The sequence below is a fragment of the Staurois parvus genome, unplaced genomic scaffold, assembly GCF_062004578.1.
Source record: "Staurois parvus isolate SC_StPar_1 unplaced genomic scaffold, SC_StPar_1.0 ptg002299l, whole genome shotgun sequence".
In the NCBI taxonomy this organism is placed as follows: domain Eukaryota; kingdom Metazoa; phylum Chordata; class Amphibia; order Anura; family Ranidae; genus Staurois; species Staurois parvus.
Window position 1 is genome coordinate 120156 of NW_028320095.1, and position 27345 is coordinate 147500.

At 45.4% G+C, this 27345-nt stretch overlaps 2 protein-coding genes and 2 non-coding genes across 4 annotated transcripts in view; all 4 read right to left on the reverse strand.

Annotated features, from left to right (window-relative positions):
* Nucleotides 1-5170: 5170 nt before the first annotated feature.
* Nucleotides 5171-11939, reverse strand: CUNH18orf32 (chromosome unknown C18orf32 homolog). The gene is made up of 3 exons (XM_089665701.1): nt 11783-11939; nt 9053-9242; nt 5171-5462 (listed from the first exon to the last, which is right to left on the reverse strand). Exons 2-3 carry the CDS (start codon nt 9230-9232, stop codon nt 5388-5390), a joined length of 255 nt encoding a protein of 84 aa, XP_089521827.1. The 5' UTR covers nt 9233-9242; nt 11783-11939; the 3' UTR covers nt 5171-5387.
* Nucleotides 11940-17295: 5356 nt separating this feature from the next.
* RPL17 (ribosomal protein L17) overlaps nt 17296-27345 on the reverse strand; it is a 16113-nt gene continuing 6063 nt past the window's right edge. The window contains exons 3-6 of the mRNA XM_089665706.1: nt 23250-23384; nt 21608-21706; nt 20482-20673; nt 17296-17379 (exon numbers count right to left, since the gene is read on the reverse strand). Of these exons, the coding sequence (XP_089521832.1) occupies nt 17332-17379; nt 20482-20673; nt 21608-21706; nt 23250-23384 (474 nt within the window). The 3' untranslated portion in view covers nt 17296-17331. The remainder of the gene's footprint in view (nt 17380-20481; nt 20674-21607; nt 21707-23249; nt 23385-27345) is intronic.
* Nucleotides 20761-20829, reverse strand: LOC149431292 (small nucleolar RNA SNORD58). The gene has a single exon (XR_016309335.1). It is a non-coding gene; the product is annotated as a small nucleolar RNA SNORD58 (small nucleolar RNA).
* LOC149431293 (small nucleolar RNA SNORD58) lies at nt 23122-23187 on the reverse strand. The gene has a single exon (XR_016309333.1). It is a non-coding gene; the product is annotated as a small nucleolar RNA SNORD58 (small nucleolar RNA).

A 27345-nucleotide genomic window follows, 5' to 3' on the forward strand; every position in this document is an offset into this window, starting at 1 on the left:
ATTTGGAAACTCGGGCACTGCTCGAGGGCCCGGGGTCAGTAGGGGGCCCCCTGAGATGCCCCTGGTACCTTTTTCATAGGCTTTTTTGAGTTTGGGCAAGGACACAGGGGCCCCATGATCCCCTATTGCCCGGGGGCCCCATGAGTTGTCAGTCCGCCCCTGTCTATAACCGATCGAAAATAACTCTGACAAGAAGCATCCACTGGAACTGATACTTCGGATAGATACCAGCAGTCACATGTCAGCTGTGGTGGATTTTTATTGATGGATTTGTGTCGATTGTATATAAATTTGCTAATTTCCCATTTCAGTAGCTGGTTTGCAGTCAATAATGGTGCAGAATTATAGGCAATATAAAGCAAAGGAGTTTAATTGAAAAAGGTTTTAAAAATGTTAAAGCTGAATTTTAATCTGCTTATTTTTTTGTTTTCCCTGGTTCACCCTTCCACCCCATCAACATGCTGATGACATTTTTAAATAAAGCTTTTTGTTTTCCTGACATACCTTATTTTAGACACAGGGGTCTCTGTGCTTCTCTAAGCAATGCAGGCAGGTCATGGCTGGTGGGAGAGGCTGGCAGGGTGTCGTACATAGCTTCCTGAAAACACCACTGCACCCTGCCTCAGTACTTCTCTCAAGAGCCTCCAGCCCTGATGGCTTGATGGGTTAACAGGTGCCAGTCTAAGCTGTCAGTGGTTCAGGAAGGGGTATCAGAGGTTGGAGGTGGGTGTCAGTCTGAGCTGTCAGTAGTTGGGGGTAGGCATCATGAGCTGTTCCAAGCCTTCTCCACACTTTATTCTTCCCGTCATTCTGGTACAGATTAATCTTAGTTTCATCCGTCCAAAGAATGCTTTTCCAGAACTGGTCTGGCTTTTTTAGATGTTTTTTTGGCAAAGTCTAATCTAGCTTTTCTATTCTTCAGGCTTATGAATGGTTTGCACCTTGTGGTGAACCCTCTGTATTTGCTCTCGTGAAGTCTTCTTTTGATTGTAGACTTTGACAATGATACGCCCACCTCCTGGAGAGTGTCCTTCACTTGTCTGGATGTTGTGAATGGGTTTTTCTTTACCATAGAGAGGATCCTGCGATCATCCACCACTGTTGTCCTCCGTGGACGTCCATGTCTTTTTATGTTTCTGAGCTCACCAGTGCGTTCTTCTTTCCTCAGAATGTACCGAACTGTTGATTTGGCCTCCTAATGTTGCTGCTATCTCTCTGATGGATTTGTTTTGTTTTTGAAGCCTTACAATGGCCTGTTTCACTTCTATGGACAGCTCATTTGAACACATGATGTAGGTTCACAGCAATAGATTCCAAATGCAAATCCCACACTTAGAATCAACTCCAGACCTTTTACCTGCATAATTGAAGAAATAACGAAGGAGTAGCCCACACCTGGCCATGAAACCGCTTTTGATTCAATTGTCCAATTACTTTTGGTCCCTTGAAAAAGGGGGTTGACTACTCTTAAGAGCTGTAATTCCTAAACCCTTCCTCCAATTTGGATGTACATACCCTCAAATTAAACCTGAGAGTGCGCACTTTCAGCCCATATCTATTATATAACTATAGCTTGAATATGTTTTGGTAAATACCTGAAAAAACTAAAATTGTGCCTGTGTCCAAATATATATGGACCTGACTGTATGTCTAGAGCTCCGAACTCTTCTGCTTGTGAAGAAGTCTCACTCCTCTTGCTGCAGCCTACATATGAAATACAAATGAGATCACATATGAGAGTAGGACACACCCTAATAGGTGAAGCAGGGATGCCAAATATCAGAGGCCTCCATTAAACATTATTACATTTTCCTTACATTTAATTTTATTTTTTTATACTTTCTGAGTTTGCTCCGGTGCCAGACCCAGAGGAACTTATGGCTGCAGGATCTTACTAGGAGGCAGAACTGTCGAGACTTACCATGTGCTGCTAGCGGTACACAGGGACTGCTGGGGCTTGAGGTTCTGTATTAGTCGTGTGCTACTTACCTGGACACTGGAATTTGTAGTTCCATATTAGCTACATACTACTACCTGGACTGCTGGGACTAGTAGTTCAATAGAAGCTGCAAGCTATCTGGACACTGGGACTTGTAATTCCGTAGTGGCTATGTCCTTCTACCTATGGGTAACAGGAGTGCATAACGAAGTGCACTCCTGTCAGTCACCAGCTCTCTGCTCTGCCCCTCGTGTGCTCACTGAAGTGCTGGGTTGTGCCGGGGTGGGAGTGGCTGGATGAAGTCTCAGCAATGTGCTGAGAGGCTGTTTCATCTGGCGGTCCAGGCATCTGCGTGGATCCCAACATTAAAGTTGGGATCTCTCCAGAGCCTAGTATGGCTGAATACAGGTCACAAGAGCGCATAACGAAGTGCACTCCTGTCAGTCATCAGCTAGTTGCTCTGCCCCTCCAGTGCTCACTGAAGCGTTGGGCTGTGCAGGGGGTGGGAGTGGCTGGCTAAAGTTCTCAGCAATGTGCCGAGAGGCTGACTCATCTGGCGGTCCAGGCATCTGAGTGGATCCCAACATTAAAGTTGGGATCTCTCCAGAGTCTGGCCTGGCTGAATACAGGTCACAAGAGCGCATAACGAAGTGCACTCCTGTGATCTCCAGGAGAAGTACGGCCAAAAGAGTTTTGGCTCTTCATTTCCTTTAGGTCTGGTTCACACCTCTGCATTTTTTAGTGCTTTTTGGATTTTTCAGAAACACACTACAGTCCATTTAACATGGTTTCCTATGGGACATGTTCACATCTATGCATTTTCAGCTGCTGCAATTCTGGCAAGAGTCAGGGACTTTTTTTTGCAGCAGATTGCAAAACGTATAGGTGTGAACCAGGCCTTAATGAGCATTTAGGATAGGTTCACACTAGAACGCGGAGTGGAAGATCCGCAATGCGTTCAAAATGCAGTGCCATTGCCTTCACCCGATCGCATGGTATAAACGTACCATGTGATTCCAGCTGCAGTGCATTTCCAAATGATATAGTGAGATTTGCACCCATTCAAAATGAATGAGCTCAAATATGGGCAGCACAGTGGCTAAGTGGTTAGCACTTCCGCCTGGCAGCACTCGGGTCATTGGTTTGAATCCCAGCCATGGCACCACCTGCCTGGGGTTTGCATGTTCTCCCTGTGCCTGCGTGGGTTTCCTCCGGGTACTCCAGTTTCCTCCCACACTCCAAAGACATGCTGGTAGGTGAATTGGCTCCTGTCTAAATTGGCCCTAGTATGTGTATGTATGAATGTGAGTTAGGGACCTTAGATTGTACACCCCTTGAGGGTTAGGGACTGATGTGAATGTACAATATATATGTAAAGTGCTGCGCAAATTGACAGCGCTATATAATTACCTGAAATAAATAAATGCCACAGCACTGAATTGCATGTGAATCAACCAGGAATGTGCTGTGCGTTCCTGTTCACTTTATAGTGTGATCAGGGGTTTAACGGTACCTTTCAGCTTAAGGTGTTACTAAACCCCCAACAGTACAATCAGTCTGTAGATGCAGTAAAGTGTGCTTGTTATACTCACTGTGGAACCTAAGGGGTTAATCCTCTGCATTGTGTAAAATTGCTGTTTGATCCTGTCTTCTCTGATCCTCCCTTCTTCCAGTGCCACCCTCTTATCTCCTGATAAGACATATTGTGTAGGACATTCTGCACATGCTCAGTTTGGATTGCTAGGTTTTCTTTCTTTTTCTTGGGAGAGTGCATGTGATCAGCACAGGGCCAATCAGCACTGCCCAGAGGTTCTGCATCCTCCTAGAGAAAATTCTTTCTACAAACTTTAACCAGTGCTTTGCTGAACACTGATAGAAGTGACAATACTGCTGTAACTGCTGATGAGAAAAGGTATTTAAAAGTTATATATGCTAAAATAATTGCATTTCGATGTTCTGTTGGGAGACCAGATATAGTGAATGCAGAGTCCGGAGATAGCGGATATAGTGAATGCAGGGTCCGGGGATAGCGGATATAGTGAATGCAGGGTCCGGGGAGAGCGGATATAGTGAATGCAGGGTCCGGGGGAGAGCGGATATAGTGAATGCAGGGTCCGGGGAGACCAGATATAGTGAATGCAGGGTCCGGGGAGACCAGATATAGTGAATGCAGGGTCCGGGGAGACCAGATATAGTGAATGCAGGGTCCGGGGAGACCAGATATAGTGAATGCAGGGTCCGGGGAGACCAGATATAGTGAATGCAGGGTCCGGGGAGACCAGATATAGTGAATGCAGGGTCCGGGGAGACCAGATATAGTGAATGCAGGGTCCGGGGAGACCAGATATAGCGAATGCAGGGTCCGGGGAGACCAGATATAGCGAATGCAGGGTCCGGGGAGACCAGATATAGTGAATGCAGGGTCCGGGGAGACTAGATATAGTGAATGCAGGGTCCGGGGAGACCAGATATGGTGAATGCAGGGTCCGGGGTTTAGTATCACTTTAAAACAAAAAAATCTACTCTATAGCTTTAGTGACCTAATTTACCTGTAATGAAACATGTCCCATGCTGTGCTGGCTGCTGGATCCAAATCTTCTGTGCAGGGTGCCTGGTCCTCTTCCTGCACTGTGGGAGTTAATAGCGCCGAGTCTTCCGTGAAGCTGCAGTAAACAAGCTCCTGAGAGATACCCACCTCCTCCATTGGGAAAGGTTTTTCCATAGTCTGCACTGTATATAACATGATCTATGAATGGGGAGAGAATCCTGGGACTCATTAGACTCTCCCTCATTCACAGTTTGTGCAACACTATGAAACAACTTTTCCCAATGGATGAGAACAGGAGGGTCCCTGTCGGGAGCTTGTCCTCTGCAGCTACACACAAGACTTGGAACCATTAAAGGGTACAGTTCAAATTTTTCACGACAAATTAAAATGTGAAAGAACTCCAAAAATCTTGGCCACTCCTCCCCCGCTGTGGTATGCAAACTGCTATAGCAGCAACATAGGGCATCATGGACGCTATGCAAGGGTATTTTTTTTTCTTGCTTGGAGTGGTCCTTTAACTAGATCAGACCACTAAGAGAATCAGATTGTTTGCTATGGGTACTGCACCCAGAGTTGTTTTCTTTGTGCAAGACTTTCAGATAATACTACAGAAAACCCTCAGCATTTCCCCCACCATAAAATATCCCAAAGATACAGAATCTGAGTATTTCCCAAAGGCAGACTTTGTTTACAAGTCTATATATTTTATTACTGTTATATGTGAATCTGTTATTTACTTGATAATTTCTAAAAATCTGGAATGCAATATATACAATAATGTGTTACATTTACATGGTCAATAAATATAAAGTCCTTTATCTGCAGACAGTGGGATCGGATTTGTAGCCTAGAAGATTCAGGTCTTGGATCAGGTTATATTCCCCATACATCGAGGATTGTTCAGTCTGTCTTTTTATTGGACGACTCTTCATGTGCTTGACTGACACTTCCATTAATGGTTCCATTATTGGTGGGCTGCAACCAGAACAACAAGTATGAGTTAAACTGAAGTTCTAATGGTTTTCACCTTAACCCCTTCACGCCTAAAGGTAAAATAGATCTTAACGCCTAAGCACAATTTTGCAACGTTGACATGTGTTAGTAAAACCATCCGTATCATCACAACTACTTTGGACATCCAGGTGAATTATACCGTGTTTTTTTTTTCAGGACAAATTGGGCTTTCATTTGGTGGTAAATGGTAATGGATATCTCCTGATTTTTTTTATTATCAAAGGAAAACTGACCCAAAATAGTAAAAAAAAAAAAATCTTGTTACTACCATAACCTTCCACCAAAGAACAACTCAAAATAAACTGTCCAGCTCTTGACGATCGCAGCGATACCATATATGTGTATGTTATTTGTTTGTACCCGGAGTACAGCCCAGAAACAATAGTGCGAATTTTGGGGGTTTTTTAACCTAAAATACACTGACACCAATTAAAAAAAAAAAAAAATCCTAACCTTTGACCTTAACACTAACCCTGGCACTGAACTGGATCAAACCTTGATCTAGGTATTTTTTATTTTATTTTTTTAAATATTTCTTTTTTTTTTTTTTTTCTAACAAAGTTTTTTCCCTCTATGCAAGGGGAGAGGGAGGGGGAGGAAGAGCAAGAGAGAGAGGGGGGGGGAGAGAGAGGGGGGGGGGAGAGAGAGGGGGGGGGGAGAGAGAGGGGGGGGAGAGAGAGAGAGGGGGAGGAGAGAGAGAGAGGGGGAGGAGAGAGAGAGAGGGGGAGAGAGGGAAGAGAGGGGGAGGGAGAGAGGGAAGAGAGGGGGAGGGAGAGAGAGAGGGGGGAGAGGGAGAGGGAGGGAGAGAGAGAGGGGGGAGAGGGAGAGGGAGGGAGAGAGAGAGGGGGGAGAGGGAGGGAGAGAGAGAGGGGGGAGAGGGAGAGGGAGGGAGAGAGAGATGGGGGAGAGGGAGGGAGAGAGAGAGGGGGGAGAGGGAGGGAGAGAGAGAGGGGGAGAGGGAGGGAGAGAGAGAGGGGGGGGAGAGGGAGAGAGAGAGGGGGGGGAGAGGGGGGAGAGAGAGGGGGGGGGAGAGAGAGGGGGGGGGGAGAGGGGGGGAGAGGGGGGGAGAGAGAGGGGGGGTGAGAGGGGGGGAGAGAGAGGGGGGGTGAGAGAGGGGGGGTGAGAGGGGGGGAGAGAGAGGGGGGGTGAGAGAGGGGGGGTGAGAGGGGGGGAGAGAGAGGGGGGTGAGAGAGGGGGGAGAGGGGGTGAGAGAGGGGGGAGAGGGGGGGAGAGGGGGAGGGGGGAGGGGGGGAGAGAGAGGGGGAGGGGGGAGAGAGAGGGGGAGGGGGGAGAGGGGGAGGGGGGAGAGGGGGAGGGGGGAGAGAGAGGGGGAGGGGGGAGGGGGAGGAGAGAGAGGGGGAGGGGGGAGGGAGAGGGGGAGGGGGGAGAGAGAGGGGGAGGGGGGAGAGAGAGGGGGAGGGAGGGAGAGAGAGGGGAGAAGAGAGGGGGAGAAGAGAGGGGGGAGGGGGAGGGAGGGAGGGGAGAGGGAGAAGAGAGAGGGGGAGAGGGAGAAGAGAGAGGGGGAGAGGGAGGGGGAGAGGGAGAAGAGAGAGGGGGAGGGGGAGAGGGAGAAGAGAGAGGGGGAGAGGGAGGGGGAGAGGAGAGAGAGGGGGAGGAGAGAGAGGGGGAGGAGAGAGAGGGGGGGAGAGAGAGGGGGGGGAGAGAGAGGGGGGGGAGAGAGAGGGGGGGGAGAGAGGGGGGGAGAAGAGAGAGGGGGGGAGAAGAGAGAGGGGGAGAGGGAGGGGGAGAAGAGAGAGAGGGAGGGGGAGAAGAGAGATAGGGAGGGGGAGAAGAGAGAGGGGGAGAGGGGGAGAAGAGAGAGGGGGAGAGGGGGAGAAGAGAGAGGGGGAGAGGGGGAGAGAGAGAGGGGGAGGGGGGGAGAAGAGAGAGGGGGAGAGGGGGGGGGGGGAGAAGAGAGAGGGGGAGAGGGAGGGGGAGAAGAGAGAGGGGGAGGGGGGGAGCTGTACAGTGACTGATCACTGTGAAAGCCAATCAGAGGCTATCACAGCGATCATGTGACCCAGAATCAGGAATCCTGGGTCCCAATCGTTAGAATGGGACCCAGGGCTCTCAGTGACATCCAGGTCTTTATACTGGGAGTGCGCTCCCAACACAATGACAGATACGTGCTGAGCAAACTGTTGGCGCTATATAAATCCTGTATAATAATACACAAATATGCGGCCCCCACGGAAAAAAGCCCAGTTCTGTGAGGCCACATATTTGCGTGACGTCGGCGTGAAGGGGTTAAACTAGAAATATAGGCAAAACTTTTTTTTTCATTTTGGATAGAGTAAGAGAGGGTTAGAACCCCTGTCAATTTAATTTTTGCTGTTTCCCAATGGGGAGTTTTCCCTTCACTTCCTGTCCCATAGCCAAAACAGGAAGTGAGAGATAATTCCCGCAAATTAAGGGAATTCCTTGGGGATCCCCATTAGTGTCCCCATTGGAAGATTTCTCTTCTATTCCTGTTCTGGGGGACAACCCAAAATTTGGGATTTTCTTTTACTTTCACTTTTGATGATAAACAGGACAAATAGAAAGAGTGAATCTCCCTAAAGGGGACACAGACACCAATAAAAATCTAATAGGTGTTCTAATCCCTCTCCACTTTTGCCTTTATAGTTTAATGCATTCGTTGCAAAACCCACTAACTGTCCTAGCCACCCCCATCCCTAAACACTTTCCTGACTCCTGTCACTGCTCCAGCGCTGTCCCGGCTGCAGCATCGCTCCCACTTCCTTAATCCTCGCCTAAGCAAGGGTGACGTCAACACGGCCTACGCGTAGCCTCCTGGGATACACGTCACACATTCCAGGAGGCTGCAGAACCAATCTCGCTGAATGCCTTCTTCTTGTGCAAGACGCAGTAGGGGGCCAAGTGTGAGTCAACAAGTAGTCACAGCTAACTCCTAAATCCAAGATGGCAGCACGGAGATCTGAAGCCCTGGCTGCGGGGAATACAGCGCTAGACTTCTTGGGCTAGTAATTCTGTGTCTTATAAAAGTCAGAAGCTACAGAACTTGTAACTGCTGACTTATAAATTTTGGGTGAAATGTGAATGGGCCCTAAATGCCCTATGCCAGGGGTGGGCAACTGTGGCCCTCCAGCTGTTGTAGAACTACAAGTCCCATGAGGCATTGCAAAACTGAGAGTTACAAGTATGACTCCCAAAGGCAGGGGCATGATGGGACTTGTAGTTCACCAACAGCTGGAGGGCCACAGTTGCCCACCCCTGCCCTATGCTAAAGATGAAAAATCTATGTCCCATTATTGAAAGTGATAGTCTCCAATACTGGGGGACTATGACTGATTTCACAATTAGGTGGTCACTATGACAGCCAATTGCAGTGGTCACATGGATTTGTTTACAAAACAAAACCACCCATTGGACCATCACTGTGCCCCACATAATTAAATCAGAGGTTCTAATGGCACATTAGAACGGGGGAGGTGACATTGGCTGCACCAGTCAGCAATAAGCAGCAACCACGTAAACTGCTGGACACCAGTACATTGAAGGTGACATATACATTATAAATTTCCACATACCTTACTGCTACCATTGCATTCTACTTTGCCTGTGTTCCCTGGAGACGGGCTGCTTTGAACGGCTTTTTTTGGCCAGATCCGGCTGATGAAGGGGGATATGAAGGGGTAGATGATGGGTTCCAAGAATTTCTTGTAGACCCACAAGAGAACTGGAATGACGATGCAGGGGATGCACACCATGGCTGACGATCTGTAAGGGAAACATACTGCCTTGTAAACAGTCACCGGCACAGACAGCTATATAAAGTACACGGGGGTAACTTCAGTGATTCAAAGCTGAATTCCAGGAAAACAGCAAAATACACAAATGAAAAACATCTATTTACCTCCTACAGGGCTTGTCTGCCCGCCCATCCAGTACTGAGGTTTACACAGCTCTGTCACACAGCCTAGCCCTCTTTGGCAGGAGACCTGATTTTTTTCTGCTGCAGATAAGCACACTTAAAGGTCTTATTTTAGCCACTCTGCTCTCTGCTCCTAACTGCATGTTCCTTGTTAGCACATAAGCACTGCAACACGACTGAATAGCTGATTGTGCTGCTTCTCCCTCTCCCAGTCTGAGCACATATGTTACCCTGTGCTCTCTATTATGTCACCATATAATGCTCTGCAAGCTCTCAAGTTTGGGCTCATTCAGATGGGCTGGCTGGGGTGCATTAGGGTATTCATCGACAGATAGAAACAGTGTGAGAAACTCTGTGTTATGGGTGCATACAAACTGGACGATTATTTGCATCCAGAAACGTTGTCCCTGGATGCAAAATATCTGCATCCAGGGCTGGTCAGAGTTGCTTAACACAGCTCATATGATAGATGTGTTACATGGGAACAGTGGCAGGGTCTGTCACGGATTAGTACAAGCTGCTGGCCACGGCTGTAATTTCAGGTACTTATATAGCGGCATCAATTTACACAGCACTTTACATATATATTGTACATTCACATCAGTCCCTAACCCTCAAGGGGTGTACAGTCTAAGGTCCCTAACTCACATTCATACATACACATACTCTGATCTGTAATATAACATCATATGTTCCCTCTGGTCTGTAATATGACATCATATGTTCCACCTGTTCTGTAATATCGCATTATACGTGCTCTCTGATTGTAATATGACAACATACGGTGCCCTCTGGTCTGTAATATGACATCATACGCGCCCTCAGGTTTGCAATATGACATCATACATTCCATCTGATCTGTAATATCGCATCATACGTGCCCTCTGGTCTGTAATATGACATCATATGTTCCACCTGGTTTGTAATATGACATCAGACGTTCCCTCTGGTCTGTAATATGACATCATACGTGCCCTCTGGTCTGTAATATGACATCATACGTGCCCTCTGGTCTGTAATACGACATCATACGTTCCCTCTGGTCTGTAATACGACATCAGACGTACCCTCTGGTCTGTAATACGACATCGTACGTGCCCTCGGGTCTGTAATACGACATCATACGTTCCCTCTGGTCTGTAATACGACATCAGACGTACCCTCTGGTCTGTAATACGACATCATACGTTCCCTCTGGTCTGTAATACGACATCGTACGTGCCCTCTGGTCTGTAATACGACATCATACGTTCCCTCTGGTCTGTAATACGACATCATACGTCCCCTCTGGCCTGTAATACGACATCAGACGTTCCCTCTGGTCTGTAATACGACATCGTACGTTCCCTCTGGTCTGTAATACGACATCGTACGTTCCCTCTGGTCTGTAATACGACATCGTACGTGCCCTCTGGTCTGTAATACGACATCGTACGTGCCCTCTGGTCTGTAATACGACATCGTACGTGCCCTCTGGTCTGTAATACGACATCGTACGTGCCCTCTGGTCTGTAATACGACATCGTACGTGCCCTCTGGTCTGTAATACGACATCGTACGTGCCCTCTGGTCTGTAATACGACATCGTACGTGCCCTCTGGTCTGTAATACGACATCGTACGTGCCCTCTGGTCTGTAATACGACATCGTACGTGCCCTCTGGTCTGTAATACGACATCGTACGTGCCCTCTGGTCTGTAATACGACATCGTACGTGCCCTCTGGTCTGTAATACGACATCGTACGTGCCCTCTGGTCTGTAATACGACATCGTACGTGCCCTCTGGTCTGTAATACGACATCGTACGTGCCCTCTGGTCTGTAATACGACATCGTACGTGCCCTCTGGTCTGTAATACGACATCAGACGTGCCCTCTGGTCTGTAATACGACATCAGACGTTCCCTCTGGTCTGTAATACGACATCATACGTGCCCTCTGGTCTGTAATACGACATCAGACGTTCCCTCTGGTCTGTAATATGACATCAGACGTTCCCTCTGGTCTGTAATATGACATCAGACGTTCCCTCTGTTCTGTAATATGACATCATACGTTCCCTCTGGCCTGTAATATGACATCAGACGTTCCCTCTGGTCTGTAATATGACATCATACGTTCCCTCTGGTCTGTAATATGACATCATACGTGCCCTCTGGTCTGTAATATGACATCATACGTTCCCTCTGGTCTGTAATATGACATCATACGTGCCCTCTGGTCTGTAATATGACATCATATACACACTCTATACAGAACACTTCCTGTGCCCTCTGCTATGACGACACGATCCATAACCTGCTGGTATCCAGCTTGTCTCCCCTCCTGATGACCAGAACCCACGAACTACTCCCTCCTATACAGCCCACCACGACCCCACACAAACCTTCCGCCTCTATGTTCCTTCTACTCTTCGGACAGGAAATACCACCACTTCCGCTTCCGCCACGGTGGACTGTTCAATCAACGGGCCTCGGGGTGTATCAGCGCCACTAGCGGCAGTCTTACATACTGCAGGGCGCTCCTATGTTAAAAGCACTGGGCCTGTCTTTTGCCAGGTAAAGGTGTACCAGCGCCCCCACTGGCGATCTTACATACTGCAGAGAGCTGTTATGCAACACGCCCCCTGCGTGTCTATTTGCCAGGCTCGGGGCCTACCAACGCCCCTAGCGGACATCTCACATACTGCACGGCGCCTGTAATCGTAAAGGCATTGCGCATGTCCATTGTCAGGCTCAGGGCGTACCAGCGCCCCCAGCGGTAATATCACATACTGCAGAGAGCTCTGTGCATGCCCAGTGCCGGGCTGAGTGTACCAGCGCCCCCAGCGGTAATATCACACACTGCAGAGAACTCTTGTGCAATGCCCAGTGCCAGCCTGAGTGTACCAGCGCCCCCAGCGGTAATATCACACACTGCAGAAAGCTCTGTGCATGCCCAGCGCCGGGCTCAGTGTATCAGCGCCCCCTAGCGGTAATATCACACACTGCAGAGAACTCTGCGCATGCCCAGTGCCGGGCTCAGAGTGTACCAGCGCCCCCAGCGGTAATATCACACACTGCAGAGCTGGCTGTTTTGGGAAAAGACACAAGGAATGTCCAGTGCCAATTGATTAGAAGTTTGCTATGAAACAGGTTTAAAAAATTATTTTTTAAAACGCAGCACTACCGACAATGAACACAATGGTAAAAAAAAATTTAAATTAGGGAAAAAAAACACATATGTAAGAAAAAAAAACCCCAGTAAAAAAAGTTAAAGAGAGAAGGGAAGGAAGGGGTAAATCAGAACTAAGGGATTTAAAGCAGAACTCCAGGAATGATGTTTTGACAACTTACATTGTTCCAGCTTGTCAGAATGTAATGATCCTGACCTTGTTTCTGAAGATGCTGAGAACCATTGCCGTAACCCATCCAACCTACAGCGATCCTCTGGGTCCTGCTCAAGAGGCCTCCCCACTGAGCACTGCACACAGGCAGGTCCACTAACTTTGCCCCTCCACCATTCAGAGAATGCTTTGTATTTTTATTATTTCAGGTACTTTTATAGAGCCGTCAATTTACACAGCGCTATATACATTCACATCAGTCCCTAACCCTCAAGGGGTGTACAATCTAAGGTCCCTAACTTACATTCATAAATACACATACTAGGGACAATTTAGACAGGAACCAATTAACCTACCAGCATGTCTTTGGAGTGTGGGAGGAAACCAGAGTACCTGGAGGAAACCCACACAGGCACAGAGAGAACATGCAAACTGGTGCCATGGCTGGGATTCAAACCAACGACCCTAGTACTGCCAGGCGTAAGTGCTGACCCACTGCGCTGCCCATTGAATACGTCTTTCATGTGAATTGCTCTTTGATTGGATGAGCGTAGATCTTGCCATCATCTGCCACGCCTCTCCACCTCATCCAATTAGAGAACACCTTGAAATTTGAGCCTCTTCAGCACGGTGGTGACAGCCAGGTGCTGCTCTATGTATTTGGAGCCTGACAGCAGCTCCTGTGTAAAGGAACTGTGCAACCAGAGGAAAAAAAATATGTCTTTATTAAACCACTAACCTGTACAGTCATGGCCAAAAATATTGGCACCCCTTCTGTCAGATAACACTTCACTTCGCCCAGAAAATTGTTGCAACTACAAATGTTTCGACATTCTCGTGTTTATTTCTTGTTTTTATTGGTATGACACATAAAAGTGGAGAACCAAAAACCCAAATCTGACACATTCCATGCAAAACTCCTGGACAAAACTATTGGCACCTTCACAAAATTGTAAGAAATATTTGCATTCCAAGTATGTGATGCTCCTGCGCCATAACTCAGGGATAAGGAAACAACTATGACCCCCGGTGTGAATTTCCTGTAGGCCATCTGCAAAATGCTTTCAGTCAACCCCTTTGTCGCTCACTGAGAGTCAAGACGGGTACCACCTTTGGATTTGAGAAACGGTAAACAAGTTGGAGTAAAATCCCTGACACCATTGTGAACCAGGGCAATGATATCTTGATCCAAAAGACTTAATCCTTATACACACTGGACATTTTTACAGCGGCTGTTTTTGGCTTTAGATGTTTTGTTCTACAGCCAGTAATCCCCCCCCCCCCCCCCCCAGCATATTATCTTGTGTGTCCATGCACACCCACACTGTAATCAACATTTTTTGGCAGGGAAAAAAAAAAACCCAGGACTGGTGGGTTTCTAGAGGAGTTTAGGGTAAAAACGCTCTAATGCTGAAAAACATGGTAAATCACAGAAAACCAGCATTTTTGGACTTTTTATGACTTAAAAAAAAAAAAAAAAACTAACATTACCAGCATTATTAAAATGGCCAGTGTGCATGGAGCCTTAGAGATCCGGTGTAATGACACAGGAAGGTTGGAGGCCAAGGAGGGAAAAACTTCAGTGGAGTGGACTGGCTTTTGTCTGGTCAAGGACTTAAAGAATCTCGTCAAAAGCTCATCCCTGGCTAAGGGAGACTCGAGGACTACGCTAAGAGCTGAGGCTTGGCCTTTTAGCATACTCACCACTAGCCCCTCGTCTGCAAGAATTCCAGGACTGAAATTAAGCTATATACTTTCGAGGACATCTGGGCACGCCATCTTTTATAGAGTTTACATTCCTTAAAAAGGTAAATTGAACTGGTCTTCTCTTTTCTATTTAGGAGGGTGGATACTACCCTAGCAGAAAACCCCTTGCTCCTCAAAAAGCAGGCTGCTAGGTTCCATATGTCTACCTGGGAAGAAAAGACCGGACCCTGAGAAAGCAGGTCCTGTCAGCATGTAAATAACCAAAGGAGGGAAAACAGCCAGGGTCAAAAACCAAGCCCGTCTGGGTCAGTGCAGGGATATTAGGATCAGAGAATTTCGCTCAGACCTAAAATTTCCTCAGAACTGCTGGCAATAAGGAGGGAGGGGGGGGAGGCGCAACACAGGGGAAAATCCCACCACTGCACTAGTGCATCCACCATCAACACCCCGTCCAAACAGTTTAGGGAGAAGAAAACCAGGACTTTGGCATTATAGCCCAACGCAAAAAGGTCTATGGATGGAGACTCCCACTCCCCTACGATGGCTTGGTAGATCTCCCATTCCGATTCCCTCAGTTGCCTTCTGCTGAGAAAGTCTGCCACTTGGTTCAACTCACCCTTCAGGTGGACAGCAGATAGGGAGGCTACATTGGTCTTGGCCCAGGTGAGCAGTTCCAAGGCCAGGGACCACAGAGTTTTGCTTCGAGTCACTCCCTGTCTGTTGACATACACCACAACGGAGTTGTCCTAGAGCACCCACACGTATTTGTTCCTGCAGCTGCTCCCGAAAGGCCACAAGGGATTGTGAAACAGGTTTGAGTTCAAGTTTGAGGACCTGCCCCTCTCTTCTGGTAGCCAAGAACCCTGCGCCACAGACCCCTCTAGGTGCACTCCCCAACCTCTGGCACTCGCATCCGCTGCAACTTCCCTGGAGATAGATAAGACCCATAACAGCCCTTGAGCCAAATTGGCTGCCCCCCCACCAGCAGAGGGTCCTCTTCATACCAAGGAGTCCAAAGACAACTGCCGGCTATCCTAGACGTCCCTCGCTGATCTCTGTGTAGGGGACCCTGATGACGACCCTCTGCTCTTCCAACTCTTGCAAAAAAAAAAAAAAAAGAAGAGCAAGGCCGAGGCTTCCGAGACAGTGTCTCCCCACCAGAGGAAACACCATTACTGAGGTCTGTGTGGGGAGGCCACGTTTTTATTCAGGGTGGTGGCATTTCCAAAGATGGGCAGGAGCCAAAGTCTCTCAAGGGTGCTATCCTGAAAGACTGGGAGGGAAAAAAAAAAAAGTCAGCTTGTAGACCCATTAAGGCTTGCATGTACCAATTGCCCTTAGGCAGCCTAATTGCAGGTAGATGTTACTACAACCCAGCAGTGGTGATAAACCAATTGGAAATGCTCAATAGCAGCTGGCCAGTGACTCCAAGATATGGCCCGTCGCAAACGTGCGCAACACACAGTGAAGGACGCAGACTAGTATACATTTCTCCCTTATTCTTCCCTCCCCCTCTGAGAGGAGACATTTGGCCAGCGTGTGTGTGTGCTGGTTGTGGGTCACTGGCAGGCCAAGGGATCTCTGAGCTAGGTGCCTAGCTGTCTTGGAAAGCTGCACCATTTCACACCTCGGAAGAGAGAAGGCAAGCTTTCTCTGGAGTTGAGAGGTTCCACCCTAATAAAGCCTAACTCAGTGTAGGTGATAAAATCAGATAACCTCTGTTAAAACCATGTTTTCCCCTATGTCTCCTATCTTGGAATATGAGAGACTTACATAAAAACCGGACATATCGTCAGATGGACAATGAGCAGTCGAACAGTTTGATGGGTCACTCGCCTTGTCTCGGACACACAGGAAAGAAGAAAAATAGATCTCAAGAACCGTTTAGCATACACTTTCATAATTCATATCTAATCCATCCTCAGACTTGTCTGCATAATAATCTACCCGCGGATGGGATGTCACTTGTGCATAGGAAAAGTTATAGGCCAAATATGAGTTATGGGAGATTTTTGCTCTAGTTGAGGCATCCACCCATCTCTCCACGCCCTAAGCGGAGATTGGTCCTTGACTGCAGAGCCACCCCCTGCTGGGGACTACAAAACTGGCTGTCAGGCCTAAGATTAGTTAGTTGAAGAATTCTATTGACCATCATAACATAGGGAGATCAAAGCACCCTTCTGCTCTGAAACTTGGATCTGCTAACCCAGGACTTTGGCAAGTACTTTATCCCTTTCACCTCTCTCTGATATCTCTTTGCTGTGCTATGGTTCTCATTCTCTCTCATCTTTTTTCTGTAAATATTTTTATTGCACCTGTTTGACCTTTTAGTAATAAATCTCTTTCTTTCTGAAAGTGTTGAACTGTTCCTATAGCTCTGTATTGCAATTTACGAATCCCTGCCTCTAAAGAGAACGCTACTGTTTGTTTAACCCTCTGTATAACAGGCCTGTGTTATGACCGTTTTATACAGACGATTATCTCAATCATTATAGTGTTATAGCCGATAACACCAAGTTTCCTTTCTCTGTACAAAAAGGAGGTGGTGGCAGTGTGAAGGGTTAATTGTGTAATTAACCTGACCCAGTAACAATCGCCCAGGCTGCCAAAACATCGATTGTGTTCCGTTAGCTGGAAAATTGTTGTGCTGGGTGTGGCATTGTTACGCATGTCACATCGCGGTTTTAGATCGGTTAGTCCTTTGATCACGAGTTTGGGTGAGAAGGTCTAGGGTCTGACGCCCTCATCATGACAGCCCCCACTGTCAGTACTGGTCAACTCATGTCAATAAACATTACACAGCGGCAGACATGACCAGCCCCCCGAGATTGGTTTACATTTTTTAAAGACTGACGAGACAAACAAGATTTAGAAGGATGTAATTTATTTCTGTACATTGCTTTTTAGTCCCGAGCTAAGAGTTTTTGCTTCTTCAGCTTCTTCTGAGAGATCTGCAAAAGAAAAATGCAAAAAGGTTATTCTCAAGCACTGATGTCTGTTATAAACAGTATTTACGTACAACAAAGGGACACCTGTAATCTGCCAACAAATCAAAAAATAAAAATATGCTACCAAAAGGCATTTGCAGAGCACTGATGAAAATTAAGATCCACCTTTAAAGTGGAAATCCAGGAATTCAGTCACTAAGAAAAAAAAAAAAGTACTGGTGTAGAATATAGGTCGAGTCCAAGAAGATGCGTCATCTTTTGAACTTTTATTCAGCATACAGCTATCGTCATACTTCCAGAGCTCGGGAGATTCCGTTTTCTCATACAGCAGCCACTCTGTCCATCCCTGTTCGTTCACAGAAGGCATTAACCTCTTCACACCGGCCGAATGCAAAATGTGCGGCCTCCCGGCGTCTGGGCTTAGATGCCGAGCGGCCGCACATTTGCATATTAAAAAAAAAAAAAAAAGGAGGACGTGCTGTGAGTGCACGCCCTGAGCACTCCCAGCACACATGTCCGGTACTCACGGGAAAGGCCCCAATCTCTTTCGATCGGGACCTTTCCCAATCATGTGACTGCCGTGACAGCATGTCACATGACCCTAAACCCCACCCTGCCTCTTGAAACCCTTAAAGGGTCAGGAGGCACCGGCACGAAGGGGTTAAAAAAAAAAATCACATAATACGCAAGTGTTCTGTAATTGGGCAAAATGAGAGGAGGGGCAGGCAGAGCAACTTTGCAGCTTCAGGATCTGAGACCCTAAGGTCCAGCATCAGAGGACTGAAGAATACCGATAACTGCAATCCCAGCACACAGGAAAAATCTAAACTTTAATAAACAGTCCTCAAGGTTGCATGCACCTCATTGGACTTTGATTCAATTGTAAGCTGGCACATTAAAATGTGATAATTCCTGGAGTTCTTCTTTAGATTCACACAGGAAGCGCAACACATTCCTGTGTAATTCACGTGTGATTCAGTGCAGCGTGATCTGAGCCCATTCATTCTGCATGGGCTCAAATCACACCAACTTAGTGCATGCACCACTTTTAGAACAGCACTGCAACCAGATCACATGGTCATTTTGTAACATGAATCCCGTGCAGGCAAACACTGTTTGCAACCTGTGTTTGGGGTGTCGCTAACTTAGCACTGACACCCAATGCAGATCAAGGGCAGAGCAATTTTAAATGCAGTGCGGGAAACGGCTCAGGGATCGTGGGTTTCCTGCGCTGAATTCTAGAGTGAATCAGGGCTTAGGGGCCAAATCAATTCATACCAGGTCTCATTTTACTTCTAAAATTTAGAGTGTTATAACAGATCAACACCACTCTAAGCCTGTAGTGTCAGTCTCCCAGGTTTACACTTCAGGTGCTGGTAGAGAGCACATCACCGCATACAGTGCAATCTCATTTACCTTACATTGGAGTTGAATACAAAACAGGCTTCAGCTCAGATCCCAGCCCACTGGTCGTGCCCATGTCCCTCTGACAGGTTTCACCCACATTGGGCTTAATTGTAGACATCTATGACCAAGCCCAATGAGGGTGAAACCTGTCAGTAGGGCGTGACCGATGGGCTGGGATCTGAGCTGAAGCCAGTCTTTCATTCATCAGAGATGAATAGTGTGTGGCGGTACCTTCATGTTATACCAAATTTAGGGTGTAAAACACTGTTGCTAATAGCATCCCCAAAACTCCACCCCCCCCCCCCATCACTAGGCACAGGGTGCACCTTCCAGGGTGAACAAGTAGACAAAAACTCCCAACATTCCTGGCATTGAGAATATAAAATAGGAAGTATGCAACACTTCAAATCACCCTACTTTCTTGCACTACAAAAAACAACAAAAATCACAAGCAGGATATAAATCGATTTATGCAACAAAACCAATTAAGTAGGTACATCAGGACAGACTACCTCATACAGGAAGACATGAGGTGCCACGATAATGCATAAAGCACAAATACTGCACAACAGATAAAGGACATTGGGGTCAATTCACCAAGATAAATGCCTCACGAATAGGAGTTAAAATAACTCTCTCATATATATATATATATATTGTTTTTTTTTGTAGTGCAAGAAAGTAGGGTGATTTGAAGTGTTGCATACTTCCTATTTTATATTCTCAATCTATCTATCTATCTATATATCTCTCTCTCTCTCTCTCTCTATATATATATATCTATCTCTATCTATCTATATCTCAAGAATAATCAATTCACTAAAAAGCATGCGTTATTTAACATACGCATTAAAACAGGTTTTATGATATTTAGCACCTAAATTTTGAATTATTTTTTTCACAGTATAACATTGCACCAGAAGGCACACAGCAATATTGTAACACCAAGAAAACATTCTAGTGTGCGTTCAGTCACAAAATGTTTTCACTCTGATGAAATGTTATAATTTATTTTCATTCCTGAGCTCAGAGGAGAACATTTTCACACTGATGCATTAAACACTTTTCACTTCCTGGCCAGTGCAGAGTTCCTCTGAGGCTCCATGCACACTATTGGTTTTTATAAGCTGAAAAACGTCGATAATAGAGCTTGTGCCAGATAGTAGTGTTCGCTTTTAATTGCATTTAAAAACAATTAAAAAAAAAAAAAAACACAAAAACACACCTTCGTTTATTTTTTGCTTGAAAAATGCTCCCAAAAACAATTTTTTTTTTCTGCTCCTAAACGCTGAAGCTTAAAAATGGTTGATTTACTAAAGGTAAATATATTGTGCACTACAAGTGCAGTGGCTTTAGATATGAGGGGAAGCTCTATAATGAGGCAAAGCGCTGATTTCTTTCATCTAATCATGTGCAAGTAAAAATGCTGTTTTTTTTGTTTTTATTTTCCTTGCATGTTCTCCTCAGACCTAGAGCAGCTGCACAGACTATATGCCTTTAGTAAATCAACCCCTATGTGTCCATGCACATTAGGACGATTGTAGGCAAGAGATGAGCAAGCGATTTTTACCCAAATAGGAATTCGTGACAAAGGCTTCAACAAAAAAAACAAACACAACACATTTCTTCATTTGCGCAGGGATTTGGCATCCTTGACTGAAAGGAGACACAGGTATGCTACTTATGAAGTGAACGTACCTTTTTCTTCTGGGCAATTTCCTCTTCTGGTTTAGGGACAATTTGCTCCTTTTCGGTTAAGATCATCTCAATGTGGCAAGGAGAGCTCATGTAAGGGTTAATACGTCCGTGAGCACGGTAGGTTCGTCTGCGCATCTTGGGAGCCTTGTTCACCTGAATGTGCTCAATGACCAGGGAGTCAACATCCAAACCCTGAGGGAAAAAAAAAAAAAATGCCATGCTAAGAACAGAAAAGCAAAAAAGGAAGGAAAACAGAGCCAATGTGCATAAAGAGCGCTGGTAGCTCAGACAAAAAGTTTGTTTTCATGTTTTGATTCCAAAGGTGTCCTAAGAAAGTCATCATCGCCACCAGCAATGCAGTGAGGAATATTACGGCATTGGAGCATTTGTCTGGAGGGTGAAAATCTAAGTGTCAGACATTGAAAAGAAATAGAACCCCTGAGAGGTTAATGCCCCGAACACACTATAAGAAAATTGGACGAACGATTGTCCGGTTATCATCGATTGCACGCTGCTGGTCGAAAGCGATGTGCTTTTATGCATGAGAATATTGTACGATATAAAGGCATTGTGTACGAACGTCGTAGCGTAGCTGTGGAAATGTAATGTACCTGTGACCCTGTAGCCACGCCGTTCGGTGCCATATTTTATAATAAATATAATTTTTATTTGCGTTTTATTTTTACAACATGCAAACACACACATTCATTGTGATGCAATGACATATGTAATGTTCTGTTTTTTCCGGGTCATAAGCAGCTTCCGATTATGCGCGGTCTTTCGTATCCAATTCTTCTCGTATGAAAACTGTACACATTAAACAAAAATAGTTCGTTCTGTTCCCAATCGAATCAGAATCAGCGGTCGAAAATGTACACACCGTCAGAAATTTGCACGATTGCTCGTCAGATGAATACGTTTGTCCAATTTTCTTATAGTGTGTACGGGGCATTACTTTAGGATAGAGTGGGGAAAAGCAGAATTTCCGCGTCTAGTGCACTGGAGAGATTCCCGGTCACTTACTGTTCCCAAACGTAACAGAAACAAAGTTTAAAAAAAAAAAAAAAAAAAAAAAAAAAGGGGAGGCAACAAAAAGGTTCAAAACACACGTGCTTTTAGTACTCACCTTGAGTTCAGCATTGCTTTCAGCATTCTTCAGCATGTGCAGGAGGAACTCTGCACTCTTCTTAGGCCAACGTCCTTGTGTCCAGTCCCACTGCTTTGCCTGTAGGGTAAAGATTGTTTAGTCAAAAATGTTTTTTCCCCACTAAATAAATACACACACCAAGATTATAACAGTGGGCAGCACAGTGGATAAATGATTAGCACGTCTGCCTGGCAGCACTCGGGTCGTTGGTTCGAATCACAGCCACAGCACCACCTGCCTGGAGTTTGCATGTTCTCCCTGTGCCTGCATGGGTTTCCTCCAGGTACTCCGGTTTCCTCACACACCCCAAAGACATGCTGGGCGGTTAATTGGCTCCTGTCTAAATTGTCCCTAGTATGTGTATGTATGAATGTGAGTTAGGGACCTTAGATTGTACACCCCTTGAGGGTTAGGGACTGATGTGAATGTACAATATTTATGTAAAGTGCTGCGTAAATTGACGGCGCTATATAAGTACCTGAAATAAATATACCACATATGTGCAATGCTTACTCTTACAGAACTCCATTTTAACTAAAGCGTGATAATGATAAAAGAAAGCATACACATTGAGTATTTGCGGTTTAACCCCTTGCCCCCTCCCGAGGATTTCCCCCTCTTCCTGATCAGGCCAATTTTTTGTGTTACGGAAGCAAAGTTACTTTAACTGACAATTGTACAGTCATGCAACGCTGCACCCAATTAAATTTACATCCCACCCCCCCACTTTCTTTCGATGGCATTTGATTGCCTGTGCGGTTATTTTTTGAGCTATTAGAAAAAAAAAAAAAACCCCGACAATTGAGGAAAAAAAAATATATATATTTTTGACTTTTTGCCATTAAACATGTCCAGTAAAAAAAAAAAAAAAAAAAAAAGTGAAAATGAAAATTTCATCATAAATTTACGCCAAGAAACGTATTCTGCTACATGTCTTTCATAAAAAAAAAAAACAATACGTGTAAATAATTGGTTTACGTAAAAGTTATAACATTTACAAAATGGCGGTATATACACTGGGCCTTTTTTTTTTTTAAATATTTTTTACTAGCAATGGTGGCAATCAGCGACCTATAGCGGGACTGCGGTGGGCATTCTGACACTGGGGGGAACGGACTTGGTGTCACTGACATCCCCAGTGACACCAATATAGTTATCAGTGCTAAAAAAACAAAAACGAACCTGACACTGTACTAATCACACTGGGCAGGAAGGGGTTAACATGAGGGGCAAAGGGTAACTGTGTGCTGCTTTGCTATATGCTGTGTCAATGTGCTTTACTGTAATCACACTGCTTTTCATTGCTGTGCACAGCCATCCAAAGCAGTGTGCACGAGCCGACAGGGAGGAGGACCCTTGACCCTCTGTCCAGACAGAGCCGATCGGCCCTGTGCTGATCACATGAAAACACGCACCCCCCCCCCCAAACAAAAAAAAGCAAAAAAAAACACAAGTCACATTAAACATACTGAGAAGTATTAAAACAAATCAGAGTTGCTCAGAAGGTAAGTTAGTTTCATGGTTATTCCAAAGGTGTCCTAAGATAGTCATCATTGCAACTCCTAAGAGAACAGAGCCTCACAAAGTTCATATATCACAGTAACGTTTTCAGTAGACCAACCTGGGCACACCTGCCAACACCTCCATTGTAGCGGCGGAAAGGAACGCATTGCTTCTTTAAGGTGACGTCTTTCAAATACTTGGTAGCCTTACGAATGTGCATGCCCTTGATAGCTTGAGCTGTTTCACGAGTGTTCTGGAAGGAAAGCAGTTACATTTAAAAGTAGTTCAAAACTAACTGGAAGAAATTTGGTTTATTATTAAGCCCTTGGCACCGGCGCCTCCCGGCCCTTTAAGGGTTTCAGAAGCCGGGAGGGGTTAAGGGTCATGTGACCTCCATGACATACCGTCACATGATCGGGAAAGGTCCCAATCAAAAGAGGAGATCGGGACCTTTCTGTGAGTACCGGATGTGTGTGCTGGGAGCGCACGCTCTCGGCACATATGTCCTTTTTTAATAGAACGCAAATGTGCGGCCGCTCAGCCCAAATGCCAGGAGGTCGCACATTTGCGTTCAGCCGGCGTGAAAAGGTTAAGCTCTCCACTTCCTCTTGTACCCAATTGTAACTGTAATGACTACCTTCATTTTGTAAAGCGCTGTGCAGTCTGTTGGCGCGATATAAATCTTGAAGAATAATAATAATAATAATAATAATAATAATAAAGGTATACAATTGCCTCTTTTTTTTTTTTAATTTCTCAGTGCTACCAATCTCCTCTAGCCAGTACCTGTCCACACACAACTGCTTTGGATCGCATTGGTGTGGTATTGTTGACCATGCCTGCACCATGTGTGTTGGCATCACCACCTGTAGTTTCCACAGGAATGCATGTGACAAAAAAAAAAAAAAAAAGTCTAAGGCTGGCCATACACTATACAATTTTCTTTCCAATTTCCTTTAGATTTACCTTCAACTACGTGGTACAAGAACCTGCCTAATTGGATGCAATTGAAAGTGTTGTTTAGGTTTGACCTCATATGGTTTTTGGTAAATCTAAACCAGTGGTTCTCAACCTGTGGGTCGCGACCCCTCTGGGGGTCGAACGACCCTTTTACAGGGGTCCCCTAAGACCATCAGAAAACACATATAACCGATGTGTAAAGAGCAGCTACTGTGTAGAAAGCAGCTGCTCTGTTGAAAGCAGCTACTCTGTTAAAAGCAGCTACTGTGCTGAAAGCAGCAGTATTGGAGGTAAAACGACACTTCATGAATTATAATTACTGGGTAAATAATTTTATGGTTGGGGGTCACCACAACATGAGGAACTGTATTAAAGGGTCACTGCATTAGGAAGGTTGAGAACCACTGATCTAAACCAAAAATCTCAAGAAAATTGTATAACGTATGGCCAGTCTATCCTGCATATTTACCCTGGGAGGCCAAGATGAAGTAGGATCCCTAGCATCTACAAATCCAGGACACCAATAACATACTGTAAAGGCCATGGTTGTACCAATGTTTTGTGGCTGCGTAGAGACCTCCATCAATGTAACAGGGTACATCAGCTCACCACCGTCACATGGGAGATGCCGTTGTTACCACGCCTCAACAGAAAGGCTTTTACAGCAAGTGTTTAGGTGTGTTGGTGTCAATGCATGAACACAACTGAAATGCAGCTGCCAGCCTCTGATACACCTAAACAAGGACCTGAACCCCTCGCCCTCCTGAGGATTTACCCCCCTTCCTGACCAGGCCATTATTTGCATTACGGCGCTGCGTTACTTTAACTGACAATTGCGCGGTCACGCAACGCTGCACCCAAATGAAATTTATGTCCATTTTTCCCCCCACTAATTGAGCTTTCTTTAGGTGGTGTTTGATCGCCTGTGCGGGTTTTTTTTGCTATAACCTATTATTACATACTTAAACAATTTTGAGGAAAAAAAATAATAATATTTTAGACTTTTTGCTATTAAACATGTCCAGTAAAAGATTGTAAAAAATCAAATTGTCAAATTTAGGCCAAAATGTATTTTGCTCCATGTCTTTGCTAAAAAAAAAAAAAAATCCCAATACATGTAAATTAATTGGTTTACATGAAAGTTACAGCGTTTACAAATGATGGTATAGATACCGGGATTTTTTTTCTTTCTACTTTTAGTGGGACTGCTGCGGACATTCTGACACTGGGGGAACTGACGGTGTCACTGACACCCCAGTGACACCAATACAGTGATCAGTGCTAAAAACAAGTACTGACACTGTACTAATGGTACTGGGCCGCAAGGGGTTAACGTGAGGGGCGAGTGTTGGGGAGTGTTTTACTAGGGGTGTGTGTGCGCTTCACTGTAAGCACACTGATCGGGATGGCTGTCCCCTGACAGGGAGAAACATTGTTTGTAAACAGAACCCAGTGATTGACATTGGCAGCCACGAATGGCGGTGCAGGTAGGGCTAGCGTGCGCGCCCCCTACCTGGAAAGGCAAAATGTGTGTATATATACACACACACACACACACACACGATTCTGCGCACAGGTGCCACCCTGTAGCAGTACATCTGCTGTGGGTTGGTCCTTGAGCGGTTAATGAAGAACCAAGTAGCCTCTTGATTAGAACTATGGATTTAAAAGGTTATAAAAACTTTGGCAATTAAAAAAGGTAAAACTTAATGAGATGTTTGTGCTTAGCTCTACTTTAACCACTTCCAGTCCGGACACTTTCACCCCCTTCCTGTCCAGGGCAATTTTCAGCGCTATCACACTTTGAATGACAATTGCGCGGTCATGCAACACTGTACCCAAATTAATTTTTTACCATTTTTTTGAGACAGATAAAGCTTTATTTTGGTGGTATGTATTCACCGCTGGGATTTTTATTTTTTTTGCTATGTAAATGAAAAGTCCAAAAATTTTGAAAAAAAGTTTTTTTTATAAAATTTTGCAAATAAATAATATTTCATCATAAATCTTTGCCAAAATTTATTCCGTTATCTTTTTAGTAATAGAAAAAAATCCAAATTAGTTTAGAACCAAAAATTATAATTTTTAAACTTTTTTATTTTTTTATATTAGTTTTTTATTTTTTTTACATACTGTCACCCTAGCAGTACAGTGTCACCATGGTGACACTGTACTACTTGTGGGGGGGGTGATGATTTTTTTTTTTTCACACTGATTGCTTTTACACCCATATAGGATGTAAAAGCAATCATTTCTCCTTCTCTCTGGCTGCATTCTTGCAGACATTGAGAAGTACTGAGTGAGCTGTGATTGGTCACAGCTTGTCACATGGTACAAGGCTGTTGTGAATAGCCTTGTACCACGTGACCTCTGTGATCATTCACAGATTTCACACGTAGTAAGCAATGACGTCACAAGTGACATCTTGCTTACTACTTTGCATGTGATCACTGATTGGCCAATCAGTGATCACGATCGGGACCTCGTACAGAGGTCCCGTCTGACTATCAGTGTTTCACTGTGTCCGGAGGACACAGCGGGCACCGGATCGCGGTGCTGTGCGCTCCAGGGAGCGTGCACAAGCAGGCCGTTTATAAACAGCCACCCGACCCTGCACTGCCACCATCCAGCCGTTTATATGCAACAGCCGGTCGGGAAGTGGTTAAACAACAAATTTTTAAACAGCAACACCAATGCTTAACTAATCTGTGCAAGAAAGACGTGTATACTTAACCTATTTTCAGGCGGTTCTGGTCCAGTCACATGATCCAGCTCCCTTGTGTCAGCCAACGCAGCTGCAGAGGACAGGAGGGAGTGTCAACAGCAGATGAACCAATGAAGCCTACAATTAACATAGCTTGTCCTGGCTTTACCAGCCATTGTCAAAGCACATTTCTCCTCTCCCCTGCAGTCAGCTGATACATGGGAGGTCATGTGACTGGGGCAGTCTGAAAATAGGTAAATATATACATCTTTTTACAGGTCAGTAAGCATACGTATTGGGAGAGGGAAAGGAAAGCTTTAAGACTAGTTAGGTGGAAGCTGGAATTCTACTTTAAACAACTTGTGGCCAAAGCAGTTTTAAGGTTTAAGTGGAACACCGATTGTTGTACGGGACCTCTGTGCGAGGTCCCGATCATGTGACGTGTCACTTCTGACATCATTGCTTACTACGTGTGAAATCTGTGAATGATCACAGAGGTCACATGGTACAAGTCCATTCAAAATAGCCTTGCACCATGTGACACCATCAT

Coding starts and splice junctions, on each gene's coding strand:
- CUNH18orf32 (XM_089665701.1), bottom strand. CDS start 9,232: ATGGTGTGCATCCCCTGCATCGTCATTCCAGTTCTCTTGTGGGTCTAC. Junction 5,463..9,052: donor AATGCAATGGTAGCAGTAAG/GTATGTGGAAAT, acceptor TTCTGGTTGCAG/CCCACCAATAATGGAACCAT.